This window comes from Nelusetta ayraudi, unplaced genomic scaffold (assembly GCF_046127955.1).
Source record: "Nelusetta ayraudi isolate G7.1 ecotype Tasmania unplaced genomic scaffold, CSIRO-AGI_Nayr_v1 ptg000042l, whole genome shotgun sequence".
NCBI classification, from domain to species: domain Eukaryota; kingdom Metazoa; phylum Chordata; class Actinopteri; order Tetraodontiformes; family Monacanthidae; genus Nelusetta; species Nelusetta ayraudi.
This window is the reverse complement of record NW_027466092.1, coordinates 15,435,369-15,463,036: the sequence shown is the minus strand read 5'-3', so window position 1 is coordinate 15,463,036 and position 27,668 is coordinate 15,435,369. Positions and strand designations below refer to the sequence as shown.

Genomic DNA, 27,668 nt, shown 5'->3' with positions numbered 1-27,668 from the left:
TGATCCCGAATGTCATATCCTATGGACAAATTCCCTGGTTCACATCAGATGTGAGTAAGATATATACAGTAGTCTCGACAGTTAGGCGCCCGTTCACAAAGGCAAATCTCAAATCAACTATAAACAGTAACAGCAACAGCATCTTCCTTTTAAAATATGTGACTGCTCATGTTTCTTTATATTGATACTCGGGATGTTAACAATTTGATGATGATGATTAAATGATTAAGAATTTAATCGATTAAATCAAATTAGTCGCAATTAAATGAACATTTTTTACACAGGTAGTTAATATAACAATTTAGTGGCAGGAAAGAGCAATTAACCTTTAGATACTGCAATGGTCGTAATATACATATACGGTCAATCAACTATCGATTAATGAATTAATTGATTATTTGTATCCCTAATTGATATCACAGACTTACATTTTCCGATAGAAATGATGGAGAAAACAATGTAGAAGAAAAAATGTACGTAAGGCTTTTATTTCAGTATTGTTCATAAAAATGATTTCAAATAAAAACTGAGCGATCTCACACATCTTGCTGAAACTAATGACTCAGACCACACAAGTGGACTGTTGGTTGTTTTTTCTTAATAGTCCCGCCTGTCCTTAGCTAGGAGGGAGCCCAATATGGGATCCGCTGAGGAAGTCATGTCTCCAGTCACTTTGTGGAGCTGCTGTAGTGAGCTGGACTGGAGCTCTGAACATACGCCAGGATGGCGTTCTGCAGGAGGCTTGCTCTGTGCGCCTCGTCCTCCCGCATCCTCTGGATCTCTGCCTCTTTGAGCCGCAGCTTCTCCAGCATGGAAGACATCTCGCTCTCTCTGTCTAGGAGTGCGTCTTTGTAGTTGCTGCTCAGCACTGCAGGTCGGCCAGCCGCGAGGGAAGAAACAGTATGTAAAACAGAGACATTCGTTCATCCTGAGACAATTGCGAGCGTTTGTTTTTCTTAAAAATTCTTATGTGTATATGGACAATTATCTTCAGACAGAAATGATGAAGAATTGAGAGAGTCCAGGTATATGATACAGATTATAAAGGACAAACTCGCAGAATTAGAATTAAATAACTGACACAAAAAGCTGACCTTTAATTTCGCGCTCCAGAGCGCTGACCTTCTCCTTTAGCGCCACCTGTGCCGTCCTCTCTGCGTCTAGATGGCCGATCTGCTCCTGCAGCTCCACCTTCACTCGGCTCACCTCAGCTACCCTCACCTGGTCTTTGCAAGAGAGCTCCTGCAACAATACACCAGCTGCTGAGCACACAGCTTATTCAATAGCAGCCCTGCTTTATTACTCCTCAGCAAAATGGGAAAAAAGATGGCTGACGATTCATTTTCTTTTCATACCTCCTGTTATATGTTCACAACAGTACTTTAAAAACCTTTCATATAATCAATTAGTTTTATTTCTTTATTTTTAAAGAAACTGGTAAATAAATTAGCTTGTAAATTGCACTGAAGTTACATCTGAAATTTGATGATGCCCCCATTTGGATGAAGAGGCGGCTTCCTGACCTGGTTGAGCTCGTCTATCCTGCGCCTCAGGCTCTCCATCTCGATGTTCTGCTGGTTGTTCTTGAGCTGCAGCTCAGAGATGGTCTGTTTCTGCTGGCTGCCGTGCAGCTGCAGCTCCTGCAGAGACGAGCGCAGCGAGTGGTGCTTGTCCTCCAGCAACGACACGTGCTCCTGCTGCTCAGAGAAGGCAAAGGTGGGAGTAAAGGATGATTACCAATATATAACATTAAATATTGAGTCTGCACATTACACACAATGAGGAGGTGAAGGTGAACTTGTACAGAGTGCTGGAAGAACACTGATAAAAAACAATTCTGAGAGGTCTGTGAACACACCTCCTCCTGCCGTATTTGAGTTCTCACTCTCTGCAGTTCTTGCTCGGCCATGGCTCGCTCGGTCACACACAACGCTTTAGCTTTACTCAGCTCCTACAAGAAATTGACGTCATATATTAAACATTCTTGATGCACAAATACATGCAATTGAAATAACTGTAAACAACTATATAAGTAAGAAACAGATGGAAATGAGTGGATTGATTCAAGATGCATCGACCTTCGAGCTCTTCATCACTTTTTTGAAGGTTATGTGTTAGTACAAAACTCAGGTTCTTACTAATAAGATGCAAAAATGGAAAAAAAGAAATGATTGAGATTTTGTAAGACCATTATCAATGGACTCTTATTGAATTCCTTCACTGTATGAGTTTATGTTTTGCTAATAAAAATGTACAAGAATAACCACTGTGACCTATTTATACAAATATGTACTTCTCATAATAAGAGGTACATAATGATGGACTCACAATCTCTCTTTCTAAAGTCCATTAGTTTTTCTTTGTCTTATCTAAATTTGAAATGACAAGCTGTTCCTTGTACAAGACAAAGCATTAAGATTCTCATCAAAATCATCAAGCCTTTGATGGTGAATCAAATGCAGAATTTTGGGAAAAGCCAGAAGGAACCTGCAGTCAGAGGTGTACATGATAAACAGCACAGTGCCTCAACTGTGTATCTGAACACCAGCTGAGGTTTGATTCCACAGAAATGAAATAGAAATTGACAGTGACTCCACTCAACTGCCCAATGCATTACTGTAAGAATGATGTACAGTGAATGCAATCCCATTCTTCATTTCAACTATGGCCATCTTCAGTGTTGGATGTGTTTGTGTTAATTGCACAGCAGAAAAGAGTCCGACCTCTTCCAGTTGTATCCGCCGTCCCTCCAGCTTAAGGATGCGTTCGTTCAGCGCTCTCTCACTCTCTTCTTGAGTGTGAGTGGCATGTTCCATCTGTGCAGGACATTTATTATATTTTCAAATCTGCATTGATTGAAACATTTTTTACATTGTTGCCAACCTTGCAATGAATAGTTTTGTACCTCCTTCTGGCGTAGACAATTCATGTCCTCCAAGGCTTGTTTGGACCGCTGCTTCTCCATCTCCAGACGGTCTGACATAGGGTGACATACTCAGGATCTCAGTTGGAGTGCAAAAGGAAAGAAAAAAAAGACAGTCTGTGTGGCGAACGTTACCTTTGGCTTGTGCGAGTCGCAGCTTTAGCTCCGCCGTGTCGTTTGTCAACTGCTGTTTGAGCTCAAACAGCTGCTGCTGCTGAGATTTAGACCTGTGCTCCATCTCCTCCACCTAACACAATGCGGTTTAGTTCATTCAGTATGCAGTTCAGTACTGGTGTGGAACCACTAAGTGGTGCTAGTTCACATTGTACAAAACGTTTTACTTTGTTACTGAGTTGGACGTTGATCTCTGTCAGATTTTGTATTTGTCGGAGCAGTTTGCCTTCCCTCAATAAGGAGTCCTGCAAAGACAAGAGGTACAAGCAGTTTATCAGTGACATCAGTCCTGCAACGAGTAGATTTGGAACATAGTTTTCTGAAGAAGTTTTGATGACACAGTTGTCAAGCCAGTTTCTTATTGTTTGCCAGTATTGATTGCTCTCAGGTTACAAACTCCATGCAGGTTGTAGCCTTGGAAGCAGGATTTTGGGGCAGTGCTGCATCAACTGAAGTAGAATAGAGTTCTCATAAATCCTCTCTTTGTTGACGAGATGCTGCATAAGTTTTGTAAGTCGCATGCTCAGATAAGTATGTGACGGTAAATTAGAAACAATCTATCAGGTGTATTGTAATAAACCTCTCATGGTAATCCTTATGGTAACACATTAACATTAACTACAAGTGAGTGTTAAACCAAACCCCCACAAGTATAAAGTGGTTACTTTGTTTTTAACAGAATTAATCAAGTGATGCTTTTTGTTCACATTTATACCATTTTGCACATCACGACATTGAAATATTCAAAATATTGCTGCAACTATAAAACAACAGAAAGATTTTGAAAAGTTTGGGAAACTTCAGTTACAAAATGAGTGTTTCTTTTCTGCTACATTCCATCACCAAAAGGGGGTGCTAAGGCTTCCCTTGGCAACCTATGCACCTCTTGTTTCAGGTGATGATGGGTAAGTCATAGGATTCCGCTATGGATGCCAAACATTTTCCTTCTGCAGGATTTTACAGTGGTCACCAATGAAAGCCAGCCACACCTGCCATCTACATTGAAATGATAAAGGCCTGACATGATGTGTGTGTCCATGCCTCAAGTTCTTTCTTCTTCTCTCTGCTCCATCGCTCCAACTGCTCCTCTTTCTCCACCTTGACTTGAGTCAACAGCTCTCCCATGTTGTGGTTCTTCTGCTCCGAGAGGGCCAAGGCGGCCTCCGTCATCTGCAGCCTGCAAAACATCAAGTGATCACCGTCACTGCACGTTCCTCTCATCATATCGAAGCAACATCAAGACTGAAAGGAAGCCAGTAAACCCCATGGTTTACATGATACATATTTTAAGTAACCACATGAGTAATTCCAATGTCAAAAGGAGAAAAAGATTTTGCTAAGGTCTGATTATCTTGACATATAATTCAGATTTGTAGATTTTGTGGATGGTTTTATAGAATAATATAAATAATCCACACAAAACACTGGAATTTGTGGACTCTTGTCATTTGCTCCATGTGAAAATAGTTACATACGTCATCACCCAATGATTGAGTGAATAACCGATAGAGATCCTTTAAGTGGATATGTTTACCTAGACCATAGTTCACACTCTAGTTATTCATAGAACCATGTGCTTCCCTTGATTAGGTTTTGGAAAAGTCTAAACTGAGAAGAGACAAAGACTACGCAGAGATTGCACTCTTGTTTATAATATAAATATGAAACCCTTACTTGGCAGCCAGAGAGTTGACGGCTGATTTCCTCTCATTCAAAGCTTCCTGTAGCTGGCCGATCTGAACAAGCGAGGTCCTAATCAACAGGAAGGAGAGAGTGCTCGTTGCTCCGAGGTCACGTAAACAAAATGAAAAAGGGAGAACAGTTGTGCAGTAAGACTGCGTCTGTGAGTTGTATAGCTATCCTATTTCTCTACTGTTCAAACAATTGACACATTGTACACATGAACACTTCAGCCTCCTCTGGTCACACAGTCCAACTCTGGTCATGTCAAGACTTAAACTATTGGAGCTGTATGTCTGAACAAACATGTAACCTGCCATCTACTTTGGTCTAATGAGTGTGAAGTTGTTTCCCTGTTTTCTGCTGTTTTAATCAACTGCTGATCAGAAATATATTAAAATGGTATTTAAAGTGTCCTTCAAGAAAATTCTGCAAAATCACTGGTAGAACTGCTGCAGTTGCAGCCGTGAAAATATGTTTAATAGGGTATCTGTAACACTGTAAAGGAAAAAGAAAAATATTGCGAAAAACATTGAATGAACATGCCAATGACACAGAGCTTCTGTATCAAGTCGCAGCCTGAAATAAGTAAGAATGAATAGATTATATGCAGCCTGTTAAGCTTTCTAATACAGCCTGCCGAAGTTGAAGAAATTATATTAAGTCTGTGAGTCATAAAATAGCTGCATTTCATCCATTTTCTCAGTGTTTTCACAGTCATTTCAATAAAAGCTAAATACACCTTTGTCAGAGACAATGATATTGTTTTTAACACTTTTGTTCATTTTCAATTGACATAGAAGCACATGCTTTCTACATATGCCATTCTGTATTTTTCCTCCTATGAGGTGGGTCACCAAAACAATGCATCCATCTGCTGCTGCTCCAGCCCCCTCGGTCAAATCTTAGAACCCACTGTGGCCCCACCAGTCAAAACGTTCGCCCTCCCCTGTTAGAGATGAATGTACTACACCTACATCGCCATTACTATTGAGCTTATTTTAGCAAAGCAAATACTTCATTTAGGAAATGTATGTAAATATGCACCCTACCCCCCCCCCCCACACACACACACACACACACACACTTTTTAATACAGCACTTTTCCTTTAGGTTGAAATAATAATAATGTCATGCACTGATCATACGGAATCTGTAAACTCACACTCAGGCAGCACAGCAGCTTTGAAAGTTATGTGGAAATACATTTAAAGACAATCTCCAGATAGCAGAATGTGTGAAGGAGCGAATGCTAACATTACCCTCATGTAATTCTCCTGACATTATCCTGAGTTCAGGTGTGAAAGAGGCTTCATTTGTACCTGCTAGAATGGCCCATTTCCTGTTTCTGGCGGTCGATGGTTTCCATCATGTTTACAAACTGAAAGAAAGAAAGAAAAAAAAACGCACAATGCACCACAGCTTCTTTTTTTTTTGTTAAGTGACCAAATTATGAGACTGTCATTTTCCATCATCACATTCTGGAGCAACCTTGTACAATTAACAATTGCAAAAGACAACAAAGAGCTGAAGAGCTGAACTGAGGAGCCCCGTCAGAAAACTCAGTCTAACAAATGACACTGTGTTGCTCCTTCAAGATGTATGGAAGGAAGCAGCAAGGGAGCAGAAAACCAGGTTGTTTGGGGGTCTTCCCATTACCCTGAGAGGGTATCAACCTCCTCTGTGACATCACAAAGGGCTGGTTTCAAGAACAATTTCTCAAAAAGGTGAGCAAGCAAAAGAGGTGAAGGATGGACTTTTCTAATTACTGGGAAGTTCACTGACAAAATAGAAACAAATTACTGTTGTTACAAAAAATAGTCACTGATGTTTGGATAATTTACATGAAATGAAATGTCATCTAATAGAACCCTATAACATTCTAATAAATCTACACCAGAGTTCTGGATGTGCATGAGTGGTATGAGGGTACCTGCCGACCCTTCTCCACATGCAGGCTCTGGATCTCCCTGCTGAGGATCCTGGTCCTGCTGTGGCTCTCTCTGAGGGTTGCCTGACAGTCCCAGTTGTGCCCTGTGCTCTGCTCTGTTCACAACAGTTGCAAAAGTTTGTTAAAAAACATGAACGATTAGGTAGCTACTTATTTGCACCTGCATCCGAGTGTTGCTCATTATTTACAAGGAATAATAATTTATTATGATACTGGCAATTAAATGCGACTGATGTACTGTAAATGAAGTTACCTTTCTTGCTGCAAAAGGCTGACTTGTAGGTTATCAAGACAAAAACTTCCATACACGCACAACTTACCGAGTCCTCGGAGTGTATCGCTCGGAATGTTGTTCCCGGCCATCTCCAGATGCACGATACGCTTGTTTTTCTGCAGCGCCTCCAAGAGAGACCTGCCACCTAGCAGGCCAATGTTGTTCCACCTGAGATCTGTGAAGGCCGTCATTGGTAAAGGTCAGAGCTCAGTTTGCAGGGGAAAGCACAAGAGACTAGACAGACTGACAAAACATTTCGCTTTCACATCACCGAGTGCTTCCAGGCTGCTGTTCCGCGCTAGAGCCTGAGCCAGCTGAGAGGCACCGTCGTGATTGATTTGGTTGTTGCGAAGATCCAGCTGCGTTAACGCTGTATTGGAGGCCAGACCCTCACAAAAGAGCGAGAAGGCTTCAGCCCACAAGCCCAAAGCATTCCACTCCAACACCAGCCTGCAAACAGTGAACACGGGTGAAGAGCAAGAACAGAACAAGCCGCCACAAATGAAGGGATCCCTAAAAAGTTCCTCTGAAATAAAAAAAGAGACTGTGCACAGTCTTCTCTACCAACCAACATTAGACAACAAGCTTTTCAATTCTCCTGTAATAACTGATCCTTATCCTATAGCTGTGTGATGCTTCTTATTCTTCTTTCAATGCAAAAATGTCATCTATATAACAAAACTGCACACTACTCTCTGGAAGGAGCTTGGCATACTGCAGTGGTCTTCAACCACTGTGCTGCAGCACACTAGTGGAGCATAAGGTAATGTCAGGTGTCCCAATCCGCATAATTGGTCTAAAAATAATAACATACCATTGTGCAGTGAGAGTGCTTTCAACTGATTCCTCACAGCATATCAGCTTTATGTGCATCTAAACAGGTTTCCCAGGTTTCACACTGACTGAGTATAAATAAATGAAGAGACTATATTGTAATTATTTGGTTATAAAGTGTCATGTTGTCATATTTATGGTTGGTGGTGGTGTGCCATGGGATTTCTTTCAATGTAAAAAATGTGCTGTGGCTCAAAAAGGTTGAAAAACACTGGGATGCTGTATCCCTTCTGCATCTTCACCAAGGGGAAGCTTTTAATAAGTCACTTCCTGCTCTCATTAGGACTACAATAAACCTGATGCATGACAAGTTTACAGATAAATGCATCCAGGGTAACACCAAAGATGTTTTTTTATTCTGCAAGGCAGGCTATATCCTACTTGTTTGATTCAAGGCTGCATAAATTGCCAGTATGGTAACACCACTGGTTTAAATACATTAAGAACTTCTTTCACACAAGATTCTTACCTCTGCAGAGTTGTGTTACATGCCAACAGCTTTCCCAACACCTCAGCTCCTTCAGATTTCAAGTTATTGCCCTGAAAAGAATACGAAACTGAAATGTCAGCCAACTGTCAATGTGACTGGCTCATAAAAAGTTAGTGGTATTTTTGAAATTGAATTACCTTTAGGTCTAGGACCTTTACGGTGGTGTTGTTGAACAGGCCAGTCAGCAGTAATTTGCAACCTGGGAGTCAGACACCAGCACGAAACAAGATGCTGACAGTCAGTGGGGAAATGTCACTGTGTCACTACTGCAATGAGTTATTCATTACAAACACTGTTGTTTCCTTGACCTCTTGCTTTCTATACATAAATGCACACATCTATGTATCTGTCAATCTATTTACCCACCTTTCATATGAATTAACTTATAGGAAGCCAATGTATTGCGTAGACTTTATTCTATATATTGTAACTGAGACTTTACACAGACACAAATGTATAACCTCCAACTAAGAGTAACAATCCAAGTTTGGATTTTTAAATAATGCCATTAGTCAAAATGATTTCCCATAAAAAATATAAAGACATCAGTCCTAACAGTGGCTGAGTCACTTACAGTAGCAGTAACTACTATTATTATTATTTCTCACCTTCATCACAGAGCATACAGTCACTGAGGGACAGTTCTGTGACAACAATGTCCTCCTGTAAAGCATGACCCAGCACACAGCAGGAGTCTACAGACAGGCTGTGGCCACTCAGGTCCAGCCTTGGCTCCTGACCAACACTCCTCTTGCGGAGCAGAGCGTCAACACTCTCCTGAGCCTCCACACCTCTCTCCTTGCACAGGCGCAAGTACAGCGACCTGAAATCCTCCATTCTGGCTCAGCTTGATGCACGGCACTGGATGAACATCTTCCTAATCTAAGATGCAAATTAAGAGAGTGACACAAAATTGATTAGCAATTTCTTTTTTAACCCATCTTTGTTTTTTGTTATTGTCTTTTTGGTGAGCAAAAACAATCAGTGTCCATAGAATGTGCAAATCATACAATCAAACATTTGATTTGGTCAGTAATTTACAGAATTAGAAAACAAACATGTCATTTAAATCTTTTGCTATGTTACATTTCCTCACCTGCCTACAGTAAATATAATGCCAACATGTTAATTATCAAATCTCCTGTCCCATTGGTTCATTCACAGAAACTCTAATTATTCAAAATAAGTCAGTAGGGGAATCCAGATGAGCCTTGTGTTTATGTTTTCATTTAGAAACGTCATTTCCATTTTTTTTACACTTGAGTGACGCGTCTGCACTTGGAGCCATTTGTTTCACATCAACACTATAGCCGGTAGCACAAAGTTCCGAAGCAAGGCCGCTTTACTTGCTTTACAGCACAATTCATGTTTAACTAAGATAACGTGTTCACGTTCAGTTGAAGATGTTGCTGTTGTATATCAACGGTGTCTCGTAAACGATCGTTTCAGTTCGACAACGCGCACTGGAGGCTGGGGTCTGTCGGTTAGTTGAGCTAAGCTAATGTTGAAGCGAAGCCATTAAATGGAGTTGTAATAAATCACTGTATTTCCAGATGAAGAGCCACAAACCTCGAGTGTTTCTGGTTCTTGGGTTGCCTTAACTGCTAAACTCCATGGAGAGAGAAGGAAGTTGGAGTAACTAGGAAGTCCAGTTTGGCGCAATGCATCCTGGTCAAAGAAGTCTAAACGGCCAAGATGAAACGAAGCGGGAAGAGAGAAATCGTGAGAATTCAATGAGAGTTTATTATGATAAACATAATACAGACTATGAAATGTGTTTTCATTTGTAATGTAGCGAAATACGAAACAACTTTATCCAACTACAGGATATGCCTAAATAGAAAAGTCTCAACAAGGCAAGTAGGCCACAAATCCCTGTCTCAATAAAGAGAGAGAGAAAAAAACCAACCTTTTCATTCCGAATTATTTATTGCTTGACTGAACGTAAAGACGCTGCATTTCACAGGGTAAGAACAGTAGGCTGTTGCTGGATGGAAACCACAGCTTCCAGCACAACCCCCCCCCGCCCCCTGCCCCAAAAAACAAAACAACAACAACAACAACAACAACAACAACAACAACAACAACAACAACAAACGGAAAACCAACAACTCTTTAACACTTCTAAAAAAAAAAGAGAAAAAAAACACAACAAAGCAGATTGTGTTAAATATTAAGTAAACCCATACATATCGATATATCAATAATTTCAATCATGTTGATATCTGCGCTAGATAGAAACACCGGCCAATATAATCGCGTTTTTTTTTCTTCTTGTACAATAGCACCACCTTCCGGAATGGAGCGTCATCGTCACCCAACTCTCATAAAATGTGTCAACCACAATTGATCGTGACATTCCTAAAAAGCGGCATAAGGACACCTTCTTACATAAACTGTACGAACAAAAATAATGTTAACCTTTCCCACAACTTGGAAGTCCATGGACAAACTGAAGGCACATTTTACTATTAAGACAATTCTTCATTCTTCATTAAGGACAATTCTTTATTTAATATAAAGGACTAAAAAGATAGATAGAGACAGACAGACAGAGAGAGAACAGTATAGGTGCAGACTGTTATTGGGGTTACAAGGGAATGAAGAATGTGTATTGGAAGTGGATTGAAATTACAACTGTGCCATTTATGAAAGCCAAGAGACTTTTAATATGGATAGCTAAGAAGGCTGCTACAGTCGGAGTGGTCCAACAACTAATCGCTGAAGTTTTAGCATGTCAGGAAAAGATGAAATCCAGCACTGTGACACTGTCGCTGGGTGACTGGTAGGTGCTACAGTAGTGGGCAAACACAGGGGGCAGCCGTTGTGCCCTCTCTATTTAATGCAGGGGAAATAATTCATAGCTCCTCCATACCAGTAGAGGCAACATTGCTGTGCTGTGGCGCGTCTATCTGCGAAGAAGAAGAAGGCGACGCTGTAACGAGAAGAGAAGAAGAACCGGAGGCGGAAGAAGAAGACGACGGTGCCTTTCCAGCATGTATAGCTGTTGGTAGAAGTTTCACCTACTGTTTGCTTCATGACTGCAACCCTGACCAAGAGTTATAATGGCAGGAGGACCTTTGACTAACACCGCAGTGCCGCTGAGCACTTCTCTTACCCTTCAGTCTTTAAATGGATTGTTTGCAATATATAAAAAACAAGGTCCGACATCTGCAGATGTACTGAATAAGCTAAAAGAAGTTCTACTCAAAGGTAATAGGATACAATCTGCAATCCGGAAAGGGGCGCTTTGTGTTGTATTCCCTTCAAACCTACAATGGAGGTTGTTGTGTGTTTTTAGAGGCTGGTGTCAAAAACCCAAATCCAAGGAAGAGGAAGAAACAGAACCTAAAAATGGGACATGGAGGGACGCTGGACAGCGCTGCCAGTGGGGTTCTGGGTAAGTTGCCTACACTTGTCTAATATACTTTAGTTTGTGCCTACCTAAAGTTGCTCAGAGAAACATATTGTATGCACTAAACTGCATTGAGAATTCACTAGACGGGGCGTTAAATTAAAAAAAAAAAAAAAAAGCCTTTCATTCCGACTCATGTAATGTCAGGCTTAATTCAGGAACAAAATCTTAGCTCGTTGGGGTCTGCTCCTTCAACCTCAACTAGGTCGAAGGAACTAAGAGGAAAATAATAACGATGTCCTAACATTATATCTTTTTATTTCAGTTGTTGGTGTTGGGCATGGCACTAAAATGCTCAGTACAATGTTGGCAGGTTCGAAGGTATGTCACCAGTCAAAACAACCTTCTTTCCAAATGTAAATTTAAGGGCAATTTAAGAATATTGTGGCAAAGTATAATGAGTCTGAAGAGGATTTGCAGATGTTCTCACTATTCTTTTGAACTCACTTGACCCCTGGCTCAAGATTAAATTCAAAAATTCAATGAAAAGAGAGAGTTTCATGGAAGTAATGGATTCAAGCCATCCATCAATTTTAAATACTCGATTGTTCCTGAGCTCAGGGTCACGGGAGTCTGCTGGAGCCTGTCCCAGCTGTCATAGGTACACCCACTTAATCGCAGGGCTACATAGAAAGACAAGCAACCACACACACACACACACACACACACACACACACCAACGGTCAATTCAGAGTTGCCAATTCACCTCACATGCGTGTTTTTTGGACTGTGGGAAGAAGCTGGAGAACCCGGAGAGAACCAACAGGGAGAACCTGCAAACTCCACACAGAAAGGTCCCTGGCCTGGAATCAAACCCACAACCTTCCTGCTGTGCGAACCACTGCGCCACCGTGTTGCCCGAATTCCATCCAATTGAAGAGTATTGTGACCAAATGTTCAAGCATAGAAACGACCAAGAAAAAACATAACGTCTCCATGGTGCTTGGACTAATTTTTGGAAGATGCAGGAGTTCATTTTGACTTGAAACAACAATGGTATCAGTGCCATGTTTCTAGCTAGCCTCCTAGCCCCTACATGCATTTAAGTGGACCTCATGAACATAGCAAGCGAGGTCACATTGCATTCATACATACAGAATGTACTCGTTTAAACGTGCCCATTTTTACACTGCACTGTCTTTCTTTTTCTTTTTTTGCCCCCAGAAATATGTTGCTGTTGGAGAATTGGGGAAAGCCACTGATACTCTTGATGCCACTGGCAGTGTCATCCAGGAGAAAGACTTTGGTAAATGCTGAAATGAAAATGATCATTTATTTCGACCAACATTTTGATCTGCAAAATTAATTTTCTACAGTTGTGTATTTGTCTTTATTTATTTTATTTTGTTTTATTTTTTTACATCTGCAGATCACGTTACCAAAGCCGACCTTGAGGAGAAGCTGAAAGCTTTTACTGGAGACATCATGCAAGTTCCTCCACTGTGAGTGTTGCTTTCAGCAGACTTGAGCAATCCTCAGTAGTTGGAACTGTGGTTAACCAAATGTCACAGCTCTTCATAATAAAAACTACAACCATGGCCATGAAAAACATGAAAGTGTTGCTACCTCAATCTATTTTTACTCTTAAATCTATGAGTTACATTTGGGGAATACAAAATATGGCTCTGTTCGTTGTTTGTGCTATATGTGAATACATGTTATGTTATTTTTTTAAAGTTGGTTAATTTGAAGCTGTGCTGTATCAATTAATATTTAAAAACTTCATTACATAATACATATGCAATGACCATAAAAAGTTATGAGCTTTGTTCTGACAGTTTTTTCTTCTTCCTCGAAATGGCAAAAGAGGTGTCATCACATTGCTGTGTGGTTTGGCTCACTGCCCAGCAGGCCGACAGTCCCCACTGCCTTTAATCTCACTTGGAACGACGGTTGTTTTGCAGAGAGTACTTAAGAGAAACCCTGTACCGTTCAATGAAATGGCAGTGGAGGTGCGATTGGCAATTCAGGGCCACACAGCGTTACAGTTAAGTAAGGACTAAATGTGAGTTTAGGATTTTCTTTCTTTTTGTTTTAAGGTATTCAGCTCTAAAGAAAGATGGTCAGCGTTTGTCCGTCCTGCTGAAGAAGGGACACAAGGTTGAGGCCAAACCAGCACGGCCCGTCACAGTGTACAACTTGAGCTTACAAGGGTTCAATCCACCTCACTTCACCCTGGGTTCGCCACACTTCTCACTTTTGATTTGAGCAATTCACCGCAGAATTTTTGTTTGGTCCTTTTTTTCCTCTTTCATTTTGAATCAGTAACAGCATTTCATTTCCTCTGCCCCATGACAGACATTGAGTGTGGTGGTGGATTTTATGTCAGGAGCTTAGTGGATGACCTCGGTAAAGGTGAGCCACATCAATTCTAACTATGTACACTAGGGTTAGGACGGTATGCTATTCTCCCGCTTCGATTCTTCTACAATTTTTTTTTTTTGGGATGCCGATTCGATTTAAATTGCGATTCTACAATATTGCCGATTTTAGTCTTCTTTTTTAACACCAGTGAAACAGTTGAATGATAATGATTATGAATGGATTGTTAGCGAAGCAGAGTTGAATAAAAACATATTGCCCTCTGCTGGAGAAAAGTGGTAACATTTTCCAACTTGGGTCAACAGACTAAAATGAAGCATTTGAATTTGAACAAAAAAAACAAGATTTTTCAACAAAAAAATGGATTTAAAAATCGTAAAACAAAAAAAATCGCAATTCTTATGTGAATTGATTTTTTTCTCGCCACCCCTAATGTATATTCTCTCACCATTCTAACTATGTCCTCTTGATAAAGCATTGTGATGTTGGAGGATGTACTAAATAGCTTGCTGAGATGAAAATTACTGAAATAACTGTTCTATCTCTGCTGCAGCCCTGTCATCATGTGCCCATGTTAAAGAACTCATCCGAACCAAGCAGGGTCAGTTCACTCTGGAGGAGCACGCCCTGCGTGAAGAGCAGTGGACACTGGAGCACATTGTGCGCACCATGCAGCCCTGCGAGGTGCCTAAGAGCGAGCCTCCTTCAAACCGATCAAAAACTCTCAAAGAAACAAACCGCTTGGATAAAGAAAAAGCAGAGTAACATGTCAAGATGATGATGCATGACTCACCTGTGCTTCCACCATGAAGTGGAATCCCACAACGTTTAAGTTATGCTTTAGTTTTAAGTTCATGTGCCAGCTACCAAGTACTATGGTCGTTGTTTAACTTTTTTACGTTTATAAAGCTGCAATGTGGAATCTGTGGCTTCCACAATTGTAAAAAAAAATATTATACGGTTGTAAAACTGCCTTCATTCTTTATCCCATGGAAAACATATTTGCAAATGTATGTAGGGGATTTTTTTTTTTACTTGTTTTGTTATATTAAAAACGATTTCTTTATGAGTTACGTTCTAGTTAACTTGTAGTTACAAATGTACAATTAAGGACAACAGCAGCAACAACAACTATAATAATAAAAATAATAATAATAATAAAAGACTATAAGGCATTTCATATAAATTTTTTTTGTGCTTTACAATTTTGAAAAAAAAAGGAAGCGCTTGTTGCTTTTTTTTGTCATGTTGATTCATTTGATTTTCCAAAATAAAATGTTAATTAGAATCAATCAAGCAATCAGATTATGAACAACATAGCCAAAAGCTGAGTCAGAGAATATGGACAGTACATTACCAGCTCAATGATTGTTGATTGTTTTGATCCTTCTGGTGTATTTTATGATATAGTGGGAAACAAAAATCACATTCTGTTGAATCAAAGTTGTTAGGAATATTCACACACAACCAGCTTTGAGGTTGTGCTGGTAAAAAGGTTTCAAGACTAAAATTCGAAAATGGCCAAACTCTTGATTTACATGTTTTTTTTTAAAATATGTAACAATTTTAAAATTTGTTGATTTCTACACCTGACAGTATAGTGCTGTGTTTTATTGATTTCAAGAAGGCATTTGATTTAATACACAGAGGTGTCATGATGAAGGTCCTAATGTCCTAAGGTCCTCCTATTGGTACCATACATTCAGGCACCAGAGCCAGGGTTGTGACCCCAGACGGTACCAGCCAAGAGTGGGACATACCGGTACTAGCAGGGTTGTTGCAAGGGGTACACCCTAGCACCCTACCTCTTCATAATAGTCCTGGATTACGCACTAAGGAATGCCATCAAAGGAAGGGAGAAGGAGCTTGGCTTTACTATTGCACCCAGACAGACGAGTACATTCAAAAGTCCTAGCGGACCTGGATTATGCGGATGGCATCGCCCTGATATCCGATAGAGTGGAGCAGGCACAGGAGCTCTTGACCAGAGTAGAAACGGAATGTGCCAAGGTTGGTCTGAGGCTAAATGCCAAGAAAACTGAGGTCTTTACGTACAACATCAGCTCGCCAGACCATCTGCCCCTCATGACAAAAGGAGGTACTTCTCTGAAGGAAATCAGTGACTTCAAATATCTGGGCTCATAGGTCAACTCATCAGAGCACGACCTTAAAGTGAGGAAGGCACTAGTGTGGAAAACTCTTAATAGTATGGCTAGTGTATGGAGATCCAACCTCCCGCGTGACATCAAGCTCCGCTTCTTCCTTGCAACTGCCGAGTCTGTTCTCCTGTATGGCTGTGAATGCTGGACCCTGAAGCCTACCCTGTGAGAGGTCTCTGGATGATTGATATATATATATATATATATATATATACATGTATATAGACACACACATATAGGTAGGTGTGTGTGTGTGTGTGTGTGTGTGTGTGTGTGTGTGTGCATATGTGTATATATATATGTATTGCTATTTATCAAATGTTTGACATTTATAGTATATACATATATATATATATATATATATATATATATATATATAAACTGTTTTTTTATTTTTATTTAATTTGATTTAAAGTTATTAGTAATAATAAAATATAAGTAATAATTGTACAATCAATGTAGGTTTAAAGTCAAATATTATCTTGTAGTAAACAGATATTTCAGCTGAACAGAGTGCGCACTGTGTATTTTTAATGTCTATTTAGTCACATTATTACCTGATTATTAACAGTGAGCAAGCATTTTGTTTACTTTAATTCTCTTGAAATTTGTTGATTTGTAAATGTTAGCTTATTTATTTAAAAAGAAATAAAAAAACTTTAGGTTTTGTGAAAAACAATGTCAGAAACTAGCTTGGAAAAAAAAGAGTCAAGAATAGGCGACATGTGCCTCAGCACAAAATATTTGCCCCGGCTGCTTCTTCCACAATGTGGGCCTTTGGTAGAGCTAACAGATAAAGGTGTTTGCGATGCGTCTTTGCGTCCTGTGATGTTATAATCACTGGTTTGTCCCATTTGCCTCACCCCCGCACTTCTTTCTGGCTAAAAAAAAAAAAAAGAGTGACCTCAGAGACTGCCGCACCACTGCGCCGCGCGTTTGGGCCGCAGCCCCGACTGCGTCTAATCCTAGAAGGCTGCTGGGTCGGTGAGTGGCGCCAGCTGCCAAGGAGCAGCAGCAGCGGCGTCTCCTTCCCCCAGTTATCAATCGTTTTCCTGGACAGGAGCCTGACGCCGCGCAAAGCCGACGGGATCAATGAACTGCAATGATTATCTCTTTCCAAATATTGTCCATTTGTTGACTGCTTTCATGTCTTCAAGGCTGCTAATGCCTTGTTTGCTCTCTGAGTCAAATTTATCTAAATTGCGGCTGTTGGCAGTGGGCTTTCGCATGCTTTAAAGGTGCATCCGAAAATCGCGCCGGCAGCCTGAGCTTGTAAAACGGGCCCGTGGCCCACCTTGGTCGTCACTCCGGTCATTTTGCGGCCCAATAAAAGAATCCTGAGGACAACAGCACGTGCAGCTGAGGCACGCAGTGAGAAAGTGAGCCTTCTGTCCGTGTTGCTTCTGGGGAACAAAGAAGTTATTGTTTAACACGGCGGAACAGGACAAACATTCACTTAGCGGCCCATTAAAACCATCAGCGTTTATTGTCGTTATCATAAGTGTATCAACTGGTGGATTTAAGAGGGAAGCTCCCCACATTCACACTGAGTTAATCACTTGATATATTTGTGGTGTATATTGAGTTGTTGGAGATAACACTCGCTACTGTTAACTAGTCAAAGGCAAATTTCAATAGGATATCAAGAGGCTGGGCCATCACCCTGGTCATGTGGTATATAGCAGCGTGCTGAATATGCTAAACTAGCAATGTCAGACAATTAGGGGAAAGAAGTGAGTTCAAAAATACAAATAAGCCCCTGAGAACAACAATATAATACAAGACTTCCCCGACCAATATACAATTTAGAAGCATTTTGAGAGAGTCATTGTTTGGTTATAGGCCAATATTCAAACAACTCTCCTTGGTGGTTGGTTGCTGCTGCTTCTCAGAAAAGGATCAATGCAGAAGTACATTTCCATTGTACAAATTGTCTACACAAGCAACAAAATACATTTGAATTGTCCAATGTCTATTGCATGGTATTTTTCCCATCCTATCCCAATTGTGCAAAAAATCTCTGCAGAATATATTTCGATTAGATATTTTATTAATCTTTCAAAGGACATTACCTGGCTGCTTCCTCCACAATGTGGGCCTTTTGTGGGCATCTTTGCATCATGTGATGTTAAAATCAAAGGTTTGTCCCCTTACATTTGCCTCAACCCTGCATTTATTCCTAGCTATTGTTAATATTTAGCCATTGTAAAAAACAGAGTATTTACTGAGGGCTTTGCAACATCAGTGGCAGTCGTCAGAGCTGCGCCCCTTGGTGCAGAAGAAGAATATTTGGGTCCGTCCTGAAAACTTTCCTCTTCAGGGCGAGACACTGATGACCTCTCTCTCTCTCTCTCTCTCTCTCTCTCTCTCTCTCTCTCTCTCTCTCTCTCTCTCTCTCTCTCTCTCTGTTCGGCGTCTCCACGAGGGGTTGCGGGCGAACCAATTAGAAACGGCCGCGGAACACCTGCAGGAAGTTTGTCGTCCACTTATCTCCTCCCTCCGCCGCACGCAGCCAGCCAGATAACAGCCGCCGCGGTTTTGGACAGCCAGGGAGCCCAGCAGCAGCAGCAGCAGCAGCAGCAGCAAAAAAAAAAAAAAAAAAAATCATGGACAGCAAATCAGTGTGACGGTCTCCCGTTTGTCTGGCTCGTCATCTGACTGTTTGTTGCGCCGAGGCTGCAGCGCGTTGCTGCGGGTACTTCAACCTGATTTTTTTTTTTTTTTAAAGCAAGCAAGCAAGCAAGCAAGAAAGAGAGAAGTAGCGAGGCTGCTGAGAGAGATCGAGGGATCCGGGGGCTGTTCCAATACTTTCCCCTCACTAATTTTGACCGCAGCGGGCAACCATGAGCGCCCCTTACGCACCGACTCCCATCCACCCGACGCACCCGACGCCTTTCTACATCGACAACATCTTGGGAAGGGCTTCCATCGCGTCTTCGTCTCCCTCCTCCTCCTCCTCCTCCTCCTCCTGCTCGTCCTCCTCTTCCTCATCGGCGCCGACTCTCCCGTCGCCCAACTCGTCCTTCACCAGCGTCATCTCGCCGTACCGGACGCCGATCTACGAGCCCACGCCGATCCACCCGGCGCTGTCCCACCACACGGCGGCGGCGCTGACGGCGGCCACGTACGCCTCGGCGGGGGCCTTCGGCGGCTCCATGTACCCGTTCCACATCCAGCACCAGCGCTCCATGGGGGAGTACGCGCACACCATCCTGCGCCACGATCCACTGGGTGAGTTGAGCTGCGCGCAACAGACGCAAAACTCTTATAGCCTAATAGATGTATATGGTTGTTGTTGTTGTTGTTGTTGTTGTTGTTGTTGTTGTTGTTGTTGTATGTTATACAGCGCATCTTTGGATAGTAAGACTTACCGTAAGTAAGTACGTGTCATCAGCGGGGAGTATGGGGGCGTGGGCAGCAAAATGATCTCAGAGTCGTTTCATGATTTGTTTCTGAAATGTGTCAACGAAACTGTTTTTTTCGTCTTTCTCTTTTTTTGGCATCTGTATATCACGCTTGATCATGCATGTCCGAGCGTCTCGAGCTGACAACTATAGTCACTGAGCTCTGCAAGTTTTCCTTCGACCTTAGTTTAGGATGGCGACGAAATGTAGTTTACAAAACAAATTAGATTCATAGCATTTTGCTTTCCGTATCTGCTCAGAGAGAGAGAGAGAGAGAGAGAGAGAGAGAGAGAGAGAGAGAGAGAGAGAGAGAGAGAGAGAGAGAGGTGCAGAGGCTTTAAGAAACTCGCACTTGGTTCTGGTTTTACGTCGTTCCACTGGTGCAATAAGCCAAGATGTGAAGATGAAACGTCGTTTGTTTTATTTGGCCAAGGTTAAAAAAAAAAAAAAACCTGACATATGCAGTCAAATATTTGGTAAAACAAACTTTATAGTCGTAAAATCAGGTTTGCAAAAAAAAGAAAATTCCTACTTAAAGTGTCATCTTAGTTACGTTGCCATTTGTGACCTACACAGTCGAGGCTTCGGTGAATCAGTTAAATTATAAATTCTTCAGAAGAGGTTTATGTGTCATGTCCTTTTCTATCTTCTATCTGCGTGTGCACCTTGGCCTGTTTGCGCATGTGGATGAAGGGGCATGACAGACAGCCTTGGCACTTTTTCCTGACTCCCCATTGTTCCGAAACACCAAAGTGACAAAGTCAGAGTGACTAAACCATAGTGGGACCCTGACTCACCGCTTCTTTCACTACTTTGCAAAAAAATATTATATTAAACAGACTGTGTTTTATAAATGCAGGGACCAAAGCCGATTATATATATATATATATATATATATATATATATATATATATATATATATATATATATATATATATATATATATATATATATATATATATATATGTATGTATATATATATGTAATGTATATACATATGTAGTATTCTATAAAGTTGAATTCCCTTGCAGTGCCATGCTTGTATTCAATGATAATAAACCGATGTTTTTAAATTGACAATTCAACAGAACACAATCACAACAGTTTGTTGTAAAAACGCGTTAGGACCCAAGATAATAGGGTCTACATTGTGGTCATGTTGGAGCAAGCAAGGTTTCGGCTGAGTTGTGTGTGTGTGTGTGTGTGTGTGTGTGTGTGTGTGTGTGTGTGTGTGTGTGTGTGTGTGTGTGTGCGCGCCTTTGTGATACGATGAACAAGCGGGGCCTTTTTCCGTTTCTAACGGAAGTCGTGGGCCTGTCGATAGGAGTAAATCTGGTTTCAGAAGCTGTTAAATGTTTTCCTGGCTCACCCCAGCCAGCCGCTTCCTCGGGAGCCCGCTGCACGCTGCTGATTATTTTATCGACATCCTCAATACAGACATATTCAGGAAACACTCGGCCTCTGATAGCCCGGGATCCGTTTTTCACATATTGTTGCACTTCCTCTGACGGGGCAGCGAGGATGTGCTGACTTTCTTCTTGCTTGTCGAAGCGAAGAAAATAGAGAGGCGCACATGGCCTCATCGGATGGGAATAGAAACTATATATTTTTTTAAAAACAGACAAACATTGAAAACATAGTTTAAGAGCGGCATTCAAATTTATTTAAAAACATAATAGATATGAAAATGAAAAAAAAAAAGATCTCGATAGCATAAAATAAAATAAAATCAAATCAAATCATCAAACTAGAAACTGGGAACCGTTGCGTTAAATATTATACATTTTGTAAAACTATTCCAAAAGTTAAAAGCCATCAGCTTCCAGGGTATTAGATAATACAATACACCCCAAAAGCTTAATAGGCTATGTGACTAAACTTTAATTCACTTTGATGCTACGTTGTTTACCCCCTAACATTTTCTTCTATCTATTCAAACCCATCCAAACCAATGTATTCATGTTGTGGTAAAAAGTAATTGTGCTACAACAACAGAAATGTCATATTATGATGTGTCTTTAAAAAAACAACAAAAAAAAAAAAACAGAAACCATGACACATGAAGGTATCATACAGTCGGATACAGTCAGAACAAAACACTTTCAGATCATCGCTAATGTTGTACCAGTTGGACAGTTTTTTTCTTACTTTTTTTTTTTTTTTTTTTTTTCGCGCCGGGCCTGTCTCTCACTGATAGTGTTGTTTTGAGACACACGTCTGGCGGGGCTGGATCAGCTCACTTCCTATGGAAAAGCAACAGCAGTTTCGGGGCTTCGCAGACTGTGTGTGTGTGTGTGTGTGTGTGTGTGTGTGTGTGTGTGTGTGTGTGTGTGTGTGTGTGTGTGTGTGTGTGTCAGCCGGAGCAGAAGAGGAGGAAGAGGAGGCGAGTGGCTGCTGTGCTTGGATGCCATCGGCTACAATCACACCGCAGGGCAGGAAGCACATGAAGCGGATATTTGGCCATAGTCTTTCACTCTGTCACGACCTTCCTTAAAAGACAGCGCGCAGGCAGCAGCAGCGGCGGCGGCAGCGGCAGCAGCAGGCTGGTGTGGCTGCAACCGGAGCCTCGGCCATTGTTCGCGCTGTGGCCATTAAAGTAGAGAGGAAACCAGACAAGACAAAAAAAGGCCGTGACCGTGGAGCGGCACGTAGCTGCAGTCTGATGCACACACTATCAACTCTATAAAAGAGGGCTGGCCAACTCTAATTCACATTGGGCCACACTTTAAAACTAAAGCGGCGGGCCAACGTTGATATTTATTGAAAATAAATAAAATGAATATATATCTTTCGGTAAATGACAGTGAGCCTTTTTCAGATGAACCCAAATATGTTTTGCTTCAACAATGAATATAGAACAAGCAAAGCTTAATACTATGCAATAAATACATTCATATTGCACATGTGGAAAATCAAATTTAAATTTAAAAACACATCGAAATAAATAAAATGCAAAAAGAATCATATGCCTTTTTTTTTATTTATTTATCTGAAGCCTTCTGATTTAAATTTCAACAGTTACATTTTTCCACCGGATCACAATAAATTTGAAAATAAAATAGCAATAATAAACCAATGAACTAATAATCATATCCTTCAATGAACGTGCAACCATTCAAGGCCATGCCTTGGAGTAGCAAGAAAAAGTGCAAAAAGAAAACGTTACTCCTAGTCTGTTTAAGTGAGTGAGCATTCTGGGATTTGTAGAGTTAACAGCACATGCCAGCTCTAGTTTGATATTGCCTCGCGGGCCAAATGTAATTACCCTGCGGGCCAAATTTGGCCCGCGGGCCACAGTTTGACACCTACGCTATATACTTTCAGACCAATACACGCAGAACCCGAAGCTTCAATTTTCCTTAATTCTAATTTGACAATGTATTTTTGATCGATGCCCTTAATGACGCTCGCCCTTCTTCTTCTTCTTCTTCTTCTTCTTCTTCTTCTTCTTCTTCTTCTTCTCGTCCAAAGGGAAGCCTCTGCTGTGGGCCCCCTTCATCCAGCGGCCCCTGCACAAGAGAAAGGGCGGCCAGGTTCGCTTCTCCAACGACCAGACCATCGAGCTGGAGAAGAAGTTCGACACTCAGAAGTACCTCTCCCCCCCGGAGAGGAAGAGGCTGGCCAAGATGCTGCAGCTCAGCGAGAGGCAGGTGGGCGCAACCCCAACTGCTGCTGCTTTCACTCTCACATAAATGTCAACCTAGTCCATCATTAAACTTTCCTAATCATTGGTCGAAAATTAAACAAAAAAATATTTTAAGAAATACTCCAATGGCCCTCTTTGATAACTTTTAATTAATTTACCGGCATTTTCGAAAACTGTCATTTCAAGAAAATGTGTTTCAATGTAAGTTGCAGGTTTTGATATTGACTTCCTCTTTCTGACTTAATTATTGAGTGACCATTTGACAATTAAAAAAAAAAAGATAGTTAAAATATTTTCCTTCCCTGCGATTTTCGATTCAGAAAATGAAAATAACAAATGAATCGCAGCCTCTTTTTCGATGAAAGCAACAAAGAAAAAAAAATCCAGATAAAAAGAGCGAAGAACAAATGAATGACAGAAATGTTTTTTCTAATACAACGCCAACAGTTTCTTTTTTTAAATTCCTGTGCGAAATAGCCACTCTGTATGTTGCCCAACATGACTCTCATTAAAAAAAAAAATACATTGTTAGTTGTCCAAAATTTAAAATCGAATCCATAGGCTACTGCACATCGAAAAAGGTCGCACCCCCCGCCCCCCAAATTCACAGTATGTCGAAACCTCGACTTATGCATTATTGATTAGACCTGACGGTCAGGGGAAAGCCGCCTGAGTTCAGCATTAGTTTGTGTGTTTTCCGAATAAAATCTGTGCCAAGCAGTTAAAAAAAAAAGAATCATGCTGAGCCAAGTTCAATTGGTCTTGCAGGTTAAAACCTGGTTCCAGAACCGACGAGCGAAGTGGCGCAGACTAAAACAGGTGAGAGGACGTCGGTCTGTCTGTGTGTCTGTCTGTTTGTAATTCAATAATCTCATGTCCTCGTTTGGAACTGAACCGGCTGACTATGGATTGGTTGTGCGGCAGGAACACACCCAGGGCTGCAAGAGGGAGTCCGAGGAGGACAGCAGGAGGGCCGCCGGGAAACCGGAGGATCAGGTCACCGAACCCAGCGACCTGCGCAACCCGCATAGCGCGCACAGCGCGCACGGCCCGCCGTCACCGCACCTGTCCTCGCCCGGACTTTGCGCTCTCAGCGCGTCCGCGCAGCAGCCGACGCACACGCAGCTGGACTCCCCGGTGTCCGACGATTCGGACAGGGACCTGGACATAGAGGACGAGGGCGAGCTGCCTGCTATCCCCTAGCGGGGGTCGGGGAACAGACTGTGTCCCATCCGAGCTGCACAACATCCACCAGCAGCCATCAGGGCTGACTGATTATCCTCTGTGTATATAACATGTCGTGTTTTGGTTTCTGTGTGTTTCTGTTTGTGCGTCTTCCTCAGTTGATGTCGTTCTGAGTGTCATTGTTTTTGTGTGTGGTCGTCATTTTGGATCACTTGTCACGTGTTTATTTGTGGTTTGTTTGTTGCCGAAAATGTGGCATTCAGTTAATTAAATCCGATACTCAGATTCTTCTTCTTATTTTGTCTCATCTTGTCTATGTGTTTTGGCGTTTTTGCGACCAGAAGTCATTCAAGTGTGGAGTCGATTCGAGTCTAATTTCATTTTTATTTATTTAGTTTTTTGCATGTGGACCAAATAAATCTAATCTAGTTTTAATAAGTTGAAAGTAAATAAATCAGGCATAAGTGAATGAAAAGATCGAAGCGTATCAAAATGAACAAAAACCGTATGGAAAAATAGTCGTGCCAAAAAAACCAAAAACAACAATTGATTTAGAATTAAACCGGCCTCTCGTTTTACTCTCAAAATGCAGTCCTATTTTCGCTAAATGAAATACAGTAGTTTTTTTTGTCTGCTCCGATATACTCACTGCTTCGAGGAACTTTGATTGATGCATTTGTATGATTCGTTTCTATTTGTCGTCATTAGATTTAGTATACTTGCTAAATCTGAACTAACTGTATTTAAAATTCTGGAATATTAAGATTTCACCCGCAGCAGCACTAAACCATAAAATAATCAATCACGGTGGAAGAAAAATAAATTATGTTCAGTAACAGACTGGAAAAAGAAAAACATGGGAAAAAAAAGAAAAAGAAATACTACAATACCCCCCAAAGGTAAAACAGTAGATAAAGAGTTTTGTGGGGTTTTTTTGTCTCAAAAATACAGTTATACTTTTCCCCCTCAGGTTCCAAAATATTAGTGACCATCGAAGTGCAATTAAGCCATTATTTAAGGCAGATTATTGACCAAGGTTGGTGTGTTTGTCAAATTACTTCAGAGAGTCCAGTCAGGAAACTTGAAAGTGTCATCACCATGGACTCTTCTGCATTTGCTAATTGAGAATGTAGTCATTGGATAGGATTGAATTGAATTGGGAGAAACTGAGAAGTGCTTGGTTTGAACAGAAGCAGCCTGCAGATGTCGATGCTTTTTGATGATGTGTAGCTGCAAATGATGGTGGCAGTTAGATGAAAATGCAAGCTGGTCGGCCTGCTCAGAACACATTCACCAGAGATTTAGGGGCAGCCGCAGATCAGTTAGGAGTTAAATTCATTTTAATGGTTGTCACGTCACCACATTTAACTTCAAAAAGCTTATCACGTCCCCAAACTAACAATGTGAGTGGGAGTTTTCTGTAAGTAGATTAGGTTAATGATTGAGTGAACCCTCAGAAGAGAAGAGGCAGCAGGAAGATAGCTGGGAGACTGATTGATAGTCATACAATATGTTAACAGTATTTCGTTTGGATTAGAAAGTCGCTTGTTGAGGCTTATTAAACTCCTGGAGGCAACAAATAGATAAGCTGTGGAACATTTAGGGCAAAACATGTTTCTCTCATATCCCCTTGTTTGAGTCTCATCCGAGGTTCAGCGACCTCACACGCATACATGACTATTCCAAAACCAACAGTATGCACATTGATTCTAGACTTTGTATTGTGTAATGCTTCACAAATCGTGCAGGGTAAAGTCAACATTTGAAGGCATAGCAAACACAGTTGGTCAGTGAAATGTTCAGCAGATCGCTGGCGGAATCAAAAGATCACTCACTAAACACACACAGGTACTCACGTACGCACCTTCGCACACACGCACGCGCACACACACACACACACACACACACACACACACATACACACACACAGATTAAAAAAAAAAATGGGTTAAAGTTCCTTTAAAAATAAAAAACCAAACATCCATATTTCATTGGTAGGATTAAATTCTTAGATGCTCCAATATATTTCACAATTCAGAAAAGACCACAAGGTTGATGTGCACCGCCTGTGTCATTCAACCTAATACATGTCTAACATAGTCATCACACATTGTGGCAGAATGAATGTTAATAATAACAACAGCAATGTATACAATAATGTTAGTTTGGCCAAGTAATTCCGTTTGATACAAATCCATTGACATTTTTAAGATGAAATTCAAATGAGGAAATCGCATAGAGGGAAACTCCTTGAAGCAGATCCCAGGTGAGTTTTCTGATAGCGGGGCCGCAGGAGAATATATTCAGCTAATATACACTGGTGTAGTCCAGGGTATACCCAGATAGATGGAGTATACCAACTTATTTCTATCCTTTGCTGAATGGTTGCTTAAACAAAGATATCTCCACTACATCACTGCCAATACATATATTTATATACATACATATCTTTTTGGTGTTCAACTGATCTGTGTGTGGGTGTGGGTGTGGGTGTGTGTGTGTGTGGTGTGTCTGTCTGTCTGTCCGTCCTTGTGTTATTGGCAGACCCAAGTTAATGTGTGGTTATATTTGAACGGCTGAGGAATGTGTTGACTGTTGACCTTGGCCAAATGGAGCTATTATCTCTCCCCTCAGCCGAAGCCGCCCTCAACAGAGCTGATAAATTAATGAGAGAAAACAAGGCGTACATCGATACCTCTGTCGCCTGCAGCCACACAGATTGAGAAAAAAAGAGAAGAAAGAAATGGAGTGGGGGTTAAAGACAGTCAACTTCAATTCAGTCGCTGATAAAAGCTCAGCACAATACATGCTTGGAAAATAAACTTCCTCAAGAAAAAAAGATATTTAAGCTTAAAACTGCATCATATGTTCGGATAGATATTAGAAATTCTAGGATTCATTTTCATTTAAATTATGTTCACTGGCAATAGATAAAGTTTTTTATCTATTTTTTGTTTAAACTTTTGATAGGTAATAAAATGAAATTATAGTTAATGTGTTCCTTTTCTGTTGAAATGGTTATAGTGCTAACCTTATCCTCCAAAACCTGACACCTCTGCACAGGTGTTTGTAATATTCAGTTGTAGTATTTTTTTTGGCTTATGTTGACTATCATGCCTCACTTTGGTATATCTTTCCAAAGTTTTGCAACATTTTTTTTTTTCTCGCCATCTCACATACTGCTGATGTTACAATCGGAACAAGCCATGCT

The 27,668-nt window shown here is 41.0% G+C and overlaps 3 protein-coding genes across 3 annotated transcripts; 2 read left to right on the top strand and 1 right to left on the bottom strand.

Moving 5' to 3' along the window:
• Window positions 1-472: 472 nt before the first annotated feature.
• lrrc45 (leucine rich repeat containing 45) lies at window positions 473-9,984 on the bottom strand. Its single transcript, XM_076034842.1, has 18 exons — window positions 9,896-9,984; window positions 8,935-9,208; window positions 8,464-8,525; window positions 8,306-8,376; window positions 7,274-7,452; window positions 7,049-7,177; window positions 6,711-6,823; window positions 6,100-6,158; window positions 4,772-4,849; window positions 4,139-4,274; window positions 3,265-3,342; window positions 3,059-3,170; window positions 2,906-2,976; window positions 2,724-2,816; window positions 1,859-1,951; window positions 1,524-1,697; window positions 1,095-1,242; window positions 473-868 (listed from the first exon to the last, which is right to left on the bottom strand). The coding sequence occupies exons 2-18, from the start codon at window positions 9,161-9,163 to the stop codon at window positions 669-671; spliced, it is 2,025 nt and encodes a 674-aa protein (XP_075890957.1). The 5' UTR covers window positions 9,164-9,208; window positions 9,896-9,984; the 3' UTR covers window positions 473-668.
• A 1,297-nt stretch (window positions 9,985-11,281) lies between these two features.
• Window positions 11,282-14,832, top strand: trub1 (TruB pseudouridine (psi) synthase family member 1). The gene is made up of 8 exons (XM_076034841.1): window positions 11,282-11,539; window positions 11,628-11,726; window positions 12,007-12,062; window positions 12,906-12,987; window positions 13,111-13,183; window positions 13,781-13,920; window positions 14,040-14,096; window positions 14,617-14,832. Exons 1-8 carry the CDS (start codon window positions 11,392-11,394, stop codon window positions 14,826-14,828), a joined length of 867 nt encoding a protein of 288 aa, XP_075890956.1. The 5' UTR covers window positions 11,282-11,391; the 3' UTR covers window positions 14,829-14,832.
• Window positions 14,833-18,724: 3,892 nt separating this feature from the next.
• On the top strand, window positions 18,725-24,754 carry hhex (hematopoietically expressed homeobox). Its single transcript, XM_076034839.1, has 4 exons — window positions 18,725-19,453; window positions 23,098-23,276; window positions 24,041-24,091; window positions 24,197-24,754. Exons 1-4 carry the CDS (start codon window positions 19,066-19,068, stop codon window positions 24,473-24,475), a joined length of 897 nt encoding a protein of 298 aa, XP_075890954.1. The 5' UTR covers window positions 18,725-19,065; the 3' UTR covers window positions 24,476-24,754.
• The last annotated feature ends 2,914 nt before the right edge of the window (window positions 24,755-27,668 follow it).